This window comes from Capra hircus, chromosome 2 (assembly GCF_001704415.2).
Source record: "Capra hircus breed San Clemente chromosome 2, ASM170441v1, whole genome shotgun sequence".
Classification (NCBI taxonomy): domain Eukaryota; kingdom Metazoa; phylum Chordata; class Mammalia; order Artiodactyla; family Bovidae; genus Capra; species Capra hircus.
The window spans coordinates 101894419-101907545 of NC_030809.1; the positions used below are offsets into that span (position 1 = coordinate 101894419).

General features: G+C 38.6%; 1 protein-coding gene across 1 annotated transcript in view; it reads right to left on the reverse strand.

Annotated features, from left to right (window-relative positions):
* Window positions 1073-13127, reverse strand: part of FAP (fibroblast activation protein alpha) — an 82629-nt gene continuing 70574 nt past the window's right edge. The window contains exons 22-27 of the mRNA XM_005676043.3: window positions 12380-12434; window positions 5011-5110; window positions 3787-3851; window positions 3244-3316; window positions 2910-2983; window positions 1073-1472 (exon numbers count right to left, since the gene is read on the reverse strand). Coding sequence (XP_005676100.2) covers window positions 1371-1472; window positions 2910-2983; window positions 3244-3316; window positions 3787-3851; window positions 5011-5110; window positions 12380-12434 — 469 coding nt within the window. The 3' untranslated portion in view covers window positions 1073-1370. The remainder of the gene's footprint in view (window positions 1473-2909; window positions 2984-3243; window positions 3317-3786; window positions 3852-5010; window positions 5111-12379; window positions 12435-13127) is intronic.

The window sequence follows — 13127 nt, forward strand, 5'->3', positions numbered from 1 at the left end:
TGTGGGGGTGTTGCCCAGGCTCCCTGACATCCACAATGTGCCCTTCCTGACAGGTGAGGTGGGACTCTGTGACCTGAACAGGAGCCTGATTTCAGAAAGTCATAGGAGAAAGAGTTCTGGACTGAGAAAGATCAGAAAACCCTAGAGGATGCTATGGTATATGACCTTTAAGGCCCCTTGCTGCTGTAAGTTTCCATGCCTCTTTTGGTTATATAGCATGACAGAGGTAGAGGTCTCCTATCTACCACTGGGAAGGATCAAGCCAAGGGTGGGGAGATATCATCCAGGGTAATCCAATGCTGGGAACCATGTCAATGAAAAGTCCCCTCAGTGGTGGCTTTGTGGATACTTTCAACATTCATATAAGAGATACCTTATGGTGACCTGGTATGGACCTTTTTAATTCTATGGTCATCACAGAGATGGCACACTGTCTGTGTTTCTAATTGACAGGGACAGCTCCTGGCAGAGCGTTGCCTTTGGGATTGCAGGCATTATGGTACTTCTGGTATTTTTTTCTTTTTCAAATAAACTTATAGAACAAAAACCCCAGAATAATCTCATAGATGTAACATTTTCCTTCTCTAGCTATTGATGTCCATTTTGTTTAATTTTTTGTTTTATTTAGTTTGGTGTGGCGTAGCAATCTGAAAACAGTTACCATTACTCATTCTAAAACGGAATCTAAAATAGGAACATTTCCAAATTTGAAGCATTTCTTAAAAGGAGCCTGGATTCAAAATTCTGACTTTATCTTTATCAAATGCTTTTGACAATAAGAAACCTTCTGGGAGAAATTTAATAAACATTTCTTGGAGGGACAGCACAGAGAGCAAACGTCAGGGTGCCTCTACAAAATGTATCACCAACCTGATTTCTGAACAATGCTTTCGCACACTCTGAGCTATTTTTTTTCCCAGCATTTCGAATTCTATTTACAAAAATCCAAAACTGCTTCTAGATTCTTCTCCTCCATGACCACCCTATTATTCAAGCACTTGTCTAACAAACCCAAGCATTTCTTTCTCTGATAGAAACTGGAACCTGAAATGAATGAACACAGAGAAAATAATAGCATTTTAACTTCTGATTTTATTCTTTCCCCCTCAAATGAACAGGTAACAAAGCACTGTTTGTGTCCAAAGCAAAAGGCAGGGCCTCTTTTTCTCTTCTTTCACAGAGTGCCAGAAAATGTAAACAATATTTAGGTTGAACTTCTGAGTCCTCTGAATCTTCTGTCAGCCTTCAGAACAACATTGGTGTGTTTGTTTATACCAACATTTAACAGCATTAAGAGTGAAACAAGCAAACGGTCTGAGGCATTCATAGGAAGTGTTCAGATTGTGATACAGTCTTGTATCTGTATGGTTTTAGTCTGACAAAGAAAAGCACTGCTTTAGGAAGTGGGTCATGTGGGTGTATAAGTGCTTCGTAGATAGGCCGGATAGGCCATGGTTCTGGTCCGAGTACCACTGAAACACAAAGGAAAGAAACTTATTTTATTCCTGCAACCCCACAGTGCCTCCAGCTTTGACTTTTTTGTGCTCTCAGAACCTGGTAATTTTTCTAATATTACCATTGAAATACCTAAGAATACTTGCATAAATAAAATAATTTACATGTATATGTGAAGAACAAGAAGATTTAAAGCCCTTTTACTAACTTTCACCATTGTTTCATATTTTTTAAACCTATATGTGAGATCACATTGGGGTGGTAGAGCTTTCACAGTGGCCAGCACCCTGGAATTCCGAGCCTGGATTCCAGAACTGGGGTGCTGGGTTGGTTACTTTGAATTTCCAGAGTTTGGTTTCCTCATTTGAAAAATGAGGGGGTTGGATTTCACTTCCTCTAAGGCACCTTCTAGCTAAAAAATTCCATGAAGCTTTTAGCTTCTGAATCTAATTCATCTCTATTGTAGAAAATCTATAATATGTATAACCATAAACATCCTTCATAGGAGTTAAAAATAGTATTATTAAAAAAAACAGGGAGATGGTATTATGGATTTAAATTTTATTACTGGAGAGATGTCAGTAAGATGATTTTCACTGAATAAAGTTGGCTAGTGGTTATTGATGTAATACTATATTCTTATGAGTTGAGTGCACTTTAGGAGTCACAGTTTAAAAAATGGTAAAGGGGATAAAAAAAGACCAGAAAAGTCTCACCTCACCCTCTGTAAATTATTTTAAGAAGCCAAATTTCTGAAAGAAGGAGGGTTTCCTTTTCTAGGTTCTTGTGCAACATAAGCAAGTGAGGGAAAAGTGGAGAAGGGGGATGGAACCACCAAGGATTGTCTCTCTCGACTTGGGTTTTGCCTTATTTTCCTCTCTGTCTCCATTTCCCACTCCTCAAGCAACTGGATTTCACAGCTAGCTCATTCATTCATTCAGTCAGTGAAAATATGAGCTTCTGTGGTGGGCCAAGCACATGTCAGGCATTGAAAACACAGAGATAGAAGGATTCTCTAGCTCTGAGTGGAACCGCATGATTTCTGGGAGCCTCTGAGGTCTCTGACAGCCTTCTGTGATGGCTTCTTACTGAATAAACAGAATCTTCTGGCTGCTTTGGGGTTTTACAGGGATTTGAAGCATGAAGCTGCACTCAGTATGCAGGGCCATAGAACTGTTGGATGTTTGAGCTAGAAGAGCCTCTAATCTTGTGGAAGCCTTTATTTAATATATGACTCGACTGGGGTCAGCAAAGGTGGCGTGGCTTGCCTAGTGTCCCTCAGGGAGTTCATGGAAGATCCAAGAGTCATTTGCTAATGTTCTGCCTACTCTATTGAATAGCCTTCTTGTCAGGTTTCAGCAAGAAAAAAAAAAAAAAAAAAGGAGAAGAAGAAGTGTCCTCCTTTTAGCTTAGGGGTCTAAAGCCATCAACCTGAATAAAATGAAATTATGTACCATTGCCTGGAAATCCACTTGTGCATTAACCAGAGCTTTAGCAATCTGCGCTGAGTTTTGAAAGTGCACATTATCTGCAACAAAGAGAGAGAGTTAAAGTGCTGCTAAATACCAGAAAGCAGAGTGACAATGTACTGCCTGGAAATGAACACCAACAATTGTCTAGTCATGCAGTTGACATTGTCAGCAGTGAGTAATCACACTCGCTTATGGAAATGTCCCTGACTCTTAGGTACTGACCCTGAGCACAGGCATAGGAGGATGCTTAATGTTTCTTAAACAAAGTGATGCTGGCTCAGTATTTTTATGTGTAAGAGTCTTGCTTAAACCTCACCATCTGCTGTTCCGTGGATGAGAAGATAGTCTACATTTCTGAAATATTCTGCTCTTGCCATCACAGTTGAATTCTGGAAAAGGGGAAAAATTAACATTTTAGTTGCTGCAAGTTCTAATAGAAAACTAGCTAAATCATTGTGCAATGGACTTAGCACCAATACTGAAATTATGTATTGCTTTGGTTGATAAATATTTAAGAGTCAGAGCAACACATTTTCATCATCATTTGCATTACTTCCATCTGATTCTTAGTTTGAAAAACTGAAAGTTTATGTGTCATATGTTACATATGAGTGAGACCTTAGGCATAAACGATGCCCGCTCAAGCTGTGTGGGGGTTGGGGGTGGGGAGGAGGATGAGGAAAGAAAAAGTAGAATCCAAAGGGAGTTAATTCCTTCTAGTAAGGTGTTTTACAGCTGACAAAAGATCATTATATTTGCCTGTGGACCCAGCAGAAGTATAAACTCTGAATGACTGCTTTACAATTGTTTAGCACATATGAAATAAATTAATGACCTAAATAAAACAGAAGATGCTTACTTTATAGTGCTTGAGATTATCATCCTTTGTTGGGAGGCCCATGAATCTCTCTGTGTAGATAGATGCTGTAAAATATGTAAGAGCATGAGGTTTGCATGTGATAACTCAGGCCGGATAGTGAATGCATTAGTCTCTCAGTCATGTCTGATTTCTTGCATCCCTGCTAGGTTCCTGTCCATGGCATTCTCCACTGGAGTGGGCAGCCATTCCCTTCTCCAGGGGATCCTCCCAATATAGGGATTGAAACTCTGATCTCCTCCATTGCAGGTAGATTCTTTACTGTCTGAGCCAGCTCCTCAATCTCTCAGGGGGAGCTGCTGAGGAAAGGTCTTGCTTTCCTTTCTGTAATGCTCCACCCTAGTCATTTGCTCTGCTAGTTGTCTCTGGAGAAGAGATGCAGAAGAAGATTATGGAAACAGGAGCACCTAACAATAGAATGGACAGCTCTTCAGTTTTTTCACTTCTGCCCAAAGTTCTTTGATGGGGGAAATGTTGAGCTAGGAATGACCTCATTACATTTTTAAAGAAATCACAAATGCAGCCACCTCTAGTACTCTCATTGGTCTCTTAATTTGGGATAGAAATATGTCCCCCAACTCCTCCTCACCCCCCAACACACTTTTTTCCTCTGAATAAAGATTCCCAAGTCACAATTGCCTCATTTTCACCTCAACACAGGGAAGAGGATCTAATGAAAGTTAACTTTTGTGCATTTATTATAATTAATTCCAAATAGTTATCCTGCATTGATGTTAATCATAAAAATAGGCACACATGGAAGATATACTTCTTGAACAAATTTTTTGTTTCTTTGACTTCTGGAGTAATGTATCAGGCAGCTGCAAACTGTTGTGCGGTGGTGAATTACTTGGCTTGGCCTGATTTTCCCTAAGTACTGCTTAAAAGCCAGTTTGGCTGCACCTGTGTGTCTGCAAAAACAGAGTTAGCTCTGATTTTTAAAGATTTGGTTTATCAGGGTGCACAAGGTTTCTAGGAGAATAACATTCATTGGGTTTTGGAAGAGTCCTTTCTCATCTTAAGATTTCTTTGATTGTTGCAACATGATTATAATGAATCATATAAGCAACCTCATTTACAGATTATATTTTTCCCAGTGATGCTGGGGTGAATTTTACTGCATAATTTGTTTTCCTAGCAACCTTAAATATAGAGTAATTATGTGTTAAATGTTTTTGCAGCAACATTTATGAAATGTTTCCATACCGTAATATTCCCAGCTGGAGACTGGAGCCACAGCTATCCCACATTTGAAAAGACCAGTTCCTGAAGCAAGGGCCAGCGATGAAACATAACCTCCATAAGACTGTAGAGACATTGTTAGGAGTCAGTCCCAGATTCACTCTCCTAAACTCTCCAACATATTTGTATAATGATTCTACTCACAATAAGTGCTGATGGGAGCTGGGGAATATGGATTGGGTAGATTAAATGTCTATCTTGCACTCTTAGCAATAAGTTCCAATAATTTCATCCTAGTCAATTACACATACCTGGTGTGCTGATCAGAATATGGAGGGGGCAGTTTAAGAGATAGATACAACTGCAACTTTTCTGCAAGAATTTCTTTACCCATGCCTCTATGTTTTTCCAACCAGGACCTTGCTATGGCAGAAGCAGAATTTTATTCTTAAAAAGTGCACACACAAAAAGATCTTTTCCAAATGTAAAAGCAAGATACATTCCACAATGTACAACAGTAATGTGAGGCAAAACTTATATCTGTGTATTTACTTAATCTGTTTTCAAAAGAGAACATCAAGGGAACGACAGAAGAACCTCTTGTGTAGTTTAAGAGATGGCCAGAGTTTGTATATACGTATTCTGTTTTGAGGATTTCTGGCATAGCAGCTCAAAGGAGGAAAAGCCATTGGTGCCTTAACAAATCTTGCTTGCCCCTACTACCTCAGGGAACACAAACACAAAAGGAGATACAAATTGCAGAGTCTGAAGCAGGTTTAGCACTCATCACTTTTCTTTACCAGGGAATCGGTAGGTGATTCAGAAATGTGACCCTGATAACAGAAGGAGATGTGTGTCTGTGTCACTCGGAAATTTGAACCTTTTCCTGAAAATGAAGAAATGAACAGACAACTTCATAAGAAAGCTGCATCTTCCCCCAGAAGGCAATTTTGTCTACCTGTTGGGAGAGAGATGCTTCCTCTGGGCACATGGATTAAGCAGTGTCCTGGATTAAGTGTACCCCCACCCTCACCCGCACCAATGTCTGTGCTAGATTAGGATGTGATTATTCTTGCCCCAACACAGGAACATCCCTATAAATCAAAAGAGGGCAATATGGCTCTCTAACTAATGGGGTGCCTTGTTATTACCACAAACTTCTGGGGATGATCTGCCCTCAGGTCAGGAGAGATCATACCGTCTTTTGCCACAGAAAAGTCAGTCTTAAGAGAGGGTGGGAGTGAGAGCCCTACAGAGCAAGGGAGAGACAGAAGACAGACACGGTGAAATCAGGCAGCAGGTCAGTGGCCGGGGTCTAGTCTTAATCCATAAGTACGTGGCCCGCAGGGATCAGCTAAAGCCTCTTGCTGAATTCAATTGTTAGAGAAAGAATGCTCTAACTGGTTTACAGTTTTATGTTTCCATCTCCGGGGAATCTTACTGAGGACCCTTGGCTACAAAACACAGACTAAAAGAGGCAGCTCCAATTATACCGTGGCCTCCTTTCATTATACTTGGAGGAGAACTAAACGTATTTTAATAGAGGAAAAATATATTTTAAAAACAGAAGGAAAATGTGGGTTTTAAAATCATTTTGATAAGTGAAAATTCTCATCAGGATCAAACTTTTACTTATAAAAATAATCTGTTTGGATTAGTAGGTTAGCAACAACTATTACTGAAATGAAAGATTTTTTTCTTCGTTCTTAATTTTAGATTTAAATGCATGTAGAGTAAGCCTGAGTCCTTTAGAAATTTGATCGTTTATGGTTTAATTGGAAAAGTATGTTCACTGCAAATTATAAGACTGGGTTCTGCTTTGCCTCTTGTACGCCCATAACACAAAATAGCACAGAATGATATTTGAAATTAGAGCATTTGCATATAGTAAAAAGGGTTTTGAACATCTCTGTCCCAAATCCTAGAAATTATAAAAATATTAATCTGTATTTGTTCGCTGATTAGATAAGAGCGTGGTATCTGAATAAAATCTTCACCTTTTCGATATGAACACATTGTCTCCAGAAATTTGTAAAAGCAAAATTAGTATAGCAGCAGCATAACAAAAGAAGGTGTACTTTAAATTCTCAGGCAGCTTAGAAAAGCTGTTTCTATTGTAGAAATAAAGAGAGGAAAAAAAAACAAAAAAATAACCACCCGAGTTGACTTTTTTCTGCTCTCCCATGGGTGGGGCTCCAAGGCAGAGTGGGTGGATGCAGTAAGAAAAGAGCCCACGGAGCAGATTGGCCATGAGAATTCTAGAATTTTGTCCTTTGCACTTAGATGCCTTGCCATTTTGTTTAAATGAAGGATATCTTTAAAAACTTTCTTAGAAGGGCACAGAATTTTGAGGGATTTATGGAACAGTATTCTGATGGGAGCTATAAATCAGACTGGACTATTTTGCCTACAGGCAATAATAATAACTAGTCAACATTTGTAGGCCTAAGGTCATTGCAACAGTCTTTGTGGTCCTACAGGCTGTCTCCTTTCTCCCCTATCCCGTCTCTCTTTGCTCACTGGCTCTCTTAGTGTTCTTTGAATTCTCCAAGCGTGATCTAGCCCCAGGACGTCTGCAAATGCCACCACCCCCTGCTTGGAATTTCCTTGTCTCCACAATTGACATGGCTTACTTCCTTCCTTTTTCAAGTCTTAACTCCAAAAAAAAAAAAAAAAAGTCTCACCTGTCCTTCTAATCTAAAACTGCATCAACCTTGTATGATGCTCCTTACTCCTTTCCTGTTTTGCTTTCCTCCACTGCACCAATCATTATTTAACATTTTATCTGTGCTATTTATTTATCTTGCTTATTGCCTTTCTCCCCAACCATTCCCAGCTTGATAAACGTAGAGATTTTTGTCCATCTTGTTAATGAATGTCCCCCCTAGCACTGATGATGCAATCTGAAACACATTGGGAATAGAATCAATATTTGTTTAATATATGACTTTCCTATTAACTCATCTAACTCTCATAGTGACTTGGTGGGGAATTTATTGTTGCATTTCATGATGAGGAAACTGAGGCTCAGAATACATTTAGAGTAAGCGGTAGAGCTGAGGCCCAACTGCAGGACATCTGACAACAAGCTACTTCCTCTATATCCCTACATTAGAGCAACCTTGTTTGGAAGTTTTAAGTTCAGAGTCTAATATAGTCTCATTAGAGGTGCATTTGTCCTACTTTTACATCGTTGATCACACATAGCAATTCAAATTGCTTATAATTAGTCACTGGAAGAGAAAGGAACTAAGATTAAATCACGAACTAATGCTTATTCAACACCACCTGGCTAGGTCTATATTAACAAAGCAAAGCCCATAAATGAGGTTGTTATTCTAATAATTTAGCAAAACCCCTGCTGCTCTTTAATTGTCACAATAATCGCTTTAATTTTTCTTCATATAAATCAAGGTTTTTCAACCTTGGCACTATTGACATTGGGGGCTGGATAATTCTTTTTTGTTGGAGGCTGTCCTGTGCACTGTGGGACATTTGACAGCATCTCTGGCCTCTACTCACTAGATGCTAGTAGCACTCCCCCAGTTCCGACAACCAAGTATCTCCAGACATTGCCAAAGGTCCCCTGAGTGGCAAAATTGCCCAGGTCAGAACCACTGTCATAACAGACACTTCCTAAGCATAGCGCTGAGTACATAGTACACAGTACATATCTATTAAGTAGCTAAAAACCAGGCTACTAGAATTTAGTTTGTGTGCCAGAAAAATGAAAGGGTACAATGAAAATGCCTTCTCTCCCCTTCTTAATCTGGATAATGGAGGGAAATGTATGATTTGCATCTTACTGACCAACTGGCCAAAGAAAAACTTGTGTAGTTAGCTTTAGCGTATTTCTCAGTTTCGCAAGGTGTCTAATACTTTGTGGAAACAGATGTTTACAGAACACAGTAATAGGTAAACAAACCCAAATGGTCATTCTCAACATCTTTCTCTTTCCCTTCTCCAATTTCCCATAGGTCTCTGCTTATTATATTATAAAAGAACACACAAAACTATGACCTATTTTTGCCCCTTTCTTCACTGCATAAATTCAGGCCCTTGGTATTTGTTGCCAATATTACATCCCTCCTAATCCTTTGAACCACTCCCTCTCCCAACATCAGGCCATTCTTCATTCTGCAGCCAAGAGTATCTTCCTAAGACTCCAGTTTCACTCCCTATTGACTTCAAGACCACTGCTCAAAGAGGTATCCATGGAATCAAATACTTTTTGGTAATACTATATTAAAAAAAATTAACAGATTTCTTTACTGTTCTTCATGGAACCTATATGCACTATTATATGGAGTTCATAATTTACTAAATTATTAGACCAGAGAACGTTTGCCCCCAGATTTCATGGTACAACACATTGGAGGAACGTTAACTTACAGGATTAAATTCAGCTTAAACAGCCTCATAGATATGTGAGATGGTGAATACTGCGCTAAGCATTTGAGAAACAAAGTTGAAAGACAAAGTCCATTCCACTGATGAGCTTACATCCTTGTGAGAGAAGACAATGTACAAATAAGATAGAACGGTAATTCCTATAAGAGCAGTAATCAAGAGCTACTGGAGCATACAAAGGTCATATCTGAGTTGGGTCTTAAAAGAATAAGTAGAAATTTTGCATTTTGAAGAGAGGAAGACATGGGGCATGGAAGAAGAGGATGGTCACTGAGGTGCATGAAACGGGTGTGATAGACTCATGGGAACAAGGAGACACAGACAAATCAAATTATTCATAAGGTGTGGGCAGAAGTAGAGGGAGATGAGACTGAAAAAGTAGGTTGCAATCAGATTGCCAAGGGCCTTGCATGCAAGTAAATGTGTCTGGGCACTAGGCTGAAGTCAGCAGGTAGCCCTAGAATATATATGAGCAATATAAGCAAAAAAGCAACATGGAAAGAATTGTGTTTTAGAACAATAATTTCATCAGCAACATTGGCGCTTATGAAACTAAAGCAAGGAGGCTAGCTAAGGGACAATTGCAAGATTTAAACCTGTACCTCCCAACCTATGGTCCATGCAAGTAGACTTTCATACTCCACTCGAGTACAGAATCAGAAGCTCTGGTGTGAGGGCCCTGGGAACTGCTTTAACACGTTCTCCAGGTGATGCTTATATAAGCTAAGGTTGGAGAAGCTCTGGTTTAAATTACATATAAAGAAACTTGAACTAAAATAATGTCAGTGAGGATGATGAGAATAGACTCAGATACATGGAGGCAGAATTGACAGAATTTACTAATCAATAGAATATTGGAGTCAGGGAGCTGGAGAAGTTGAAAGCATCTCTAGAGCTGAAAGCATCTCACCAATTTGGGTGACTTGGTATACGCTGTGCATGCTCAGTGGCTTCAGTCGTGTCTGACTCTTTGCAACCCTATGGACTGTAATCCGCCAGGCCACTCTGCCCATGGGATTCTCCAGGCTAGTATACTGTAGTGGGTCACCATGCCCTCTTCCAGGGGATCTTCCCAAACCTGTGTTTCCTGCATCTCCAGTATATAGGCAGATTCTTTACCACTGAGCCACCTGGGAAGCTCAGGTATGTGGTAAGGTCCTTATTAAAGGTGAAGATTTGTTTTAAAGTAGACTATAATCTGTTCAGGGCTTCCCTGCTGGCTCAGTGGTAAAGAATACACTTACCAGTGCAGGAGATGTGGCTTCAACCCTGGGGCTGGGAATATCCCCTGGAGAAGGAAATAGCAACCACTCCAATATTCTTGCTTGGAAAATCCCATGGAGAGAGGAGCTTGGCAGGTTATGGTCCAAGGGGCCACAAAAGAGTCAGACATGACTTAGAGACCGAACACCACCAACATAGTATGTTTAACTTCAGGAAGTTAAGCTTGAGGGCTCGGTAAGACATTTGGGAAACATGATCAGCAGGCATTTGAAATGTGGTGCACAGAAGAGAGAGGTGAGGCTAGTGGCAGGCATCTGGCAGTCGGCCTCATCTTTGACACCATGTGGATTTCCCCAAGAAAGTGAAGAACAATGAGAATCAAGACCAGATCCAGAAAAACACCAACATTTAAAGGATGAATAGAGTATAATGGTCACAGAAACAGAAAACTCAGAGGAGAAACATGTTACAGAGTCATGGATAAAGCCCACTCTCCTTCATGTGATGAGTGGGTTTCTTAAATCATCTACATACGTGGTTCTCTACCAAAGTACTTCAACCTAGAATGTTCTAGAAATGAAATTAAAAGTTCACTCTATGGTTATTTCAAAGCCTGAAGTAAAAGCAAAGTGAGAAATGTTCATGATTATATGTAAGCGTTCAGTTCAAAATGTGAATCTTTCAAGAATTTACTTTAGGAAATTTTATAAAAATGGATGGTAAGAAAAGTCTTATCTGAAATGTTTCACTATGAAATATTTCATTTATTTCCACCCATTTGAATTCCATTCTGTTTTGATACTTAACACTTGATAGTTTTAAGAAGGACCAAATGGCTCGAAGTAACAACTTTTTACAAATTCATAACAGCTCTTCATCTGGTCACTGAGCTGAGAGGAATCCTGCAGATTCCCTTCAATATTGGGTTTCATTCCCTCCATCTTGTGCAGGCCGCTCTCAGAAAACAGCCAAGAAAAACAACCCAAGCACAAATGGCTGCAAATTGACTTGCAAATGTACAAATTCAGACCAAAAAGTGAAACAGGAAATCTTCTTTGAAGGGTGATTATCATAATTTATAATAGGCGATTCTAAACTCTTTCCCATAATTCTCTGAACTTTCCAGTGACTTTATTGCCCAAGACTGGTAAATGTCGCCACTTTCTTTCAGTATGTATTTAGAAAACCAGTATAGTTTCTCAAACTTGAGAAATGATTTCCACGACCTATAACTAGTAATAAATAATTATTTCTTCCAGTTAGCAGACATTAACATTAGTTCAGGGAAAAAATTTGATTACAAAAATAAGAATCAAATAGCCAAGATATGACTAGGATAGACTGGGTCCTAAGGGATTTATACTTTGAAATTTCCTGTAATTTTCAACTTTATCTTAGCTTTTCATGAAAATGAAATGATGAAGTATAAAAAAATATGTTAACTCTAAAAAAAAAAAGGGAATAAAACTTCTGACAAATATGATTCAGTTTTATATACTCTAATGGCTGAAATTAAGTGAAAGAGTATCAATTATGAGTTAATTTTCTATACAAGGGAGAAACAAAATGATTTTTAAAAAAGGAACAAACACTTAAAGCCACCACTTTGAAGCCCAGATTATCCAAATTGACTGTTTCCATTGACAGATCAAATTATGTTGCAACATTAACATTTCATGAGAAATCTTATAAGCGAACACTTTAGAAAATGATGATTGCTGAACCAAATAACAGGCATAAAACATATAAAACAACTCACCCAGCCCCATATGGCTATTCTTTTTTCATCAATGAAACCCATTTCTATGAATTTTCTAAAGTAAAAGAAACAAATTTTTAGAATTTTAAGTGTGTACACATGACATTTACTTCATTACACAAGCATATTTAATCCAAAGATTTAATAGAAACGCTACATTTTCTTTGTTTAAACACATGCATAATAAGGTTGCATTTACAAATAATTAAAATAATATTATCGTTTTTCTGCAAAAGAATACAGGAGCTGTTAAACTCTATGGTACATCTATTGAGTAGTACTCTCGTGGCTGTAAGGCCTCCTAACCCTAATTGTCCTGGTGAGTTACTTGGGGCTCAGATGAAGAAGCTCGTATTCAGCAAATGAATATTGATCGAAAGGGGAAATAATTTTTTAGTGCACTGAACAAGTAAATGGTTAGTTCAGGTTCTCAGACTACAGCTACCTGTTTTTGAGTTTGATATTAAATGTAGTTAAGTTATTTATAGGTAAAAAAGAGACAGAGACAGGCTCATAGTAACACCAGGAGAAATAGCATTTTGAGTGGGGCCAAATTTCCAAATCTGCAGGTTTTGGAAAAAAAAAAAAAGTTTTGTTGTTCCTGTTTTAAATTTTATTAATTTCTTATGATTTTGTTTGCTTACATGTTAAGGTGAAAGAATTTCAATCTAAAATGGGACTGAAAAATAAAAATGAAAAATTGCACACAGGTGCCCTCAGGACTGCGAGAGACTGATTTCCATATATG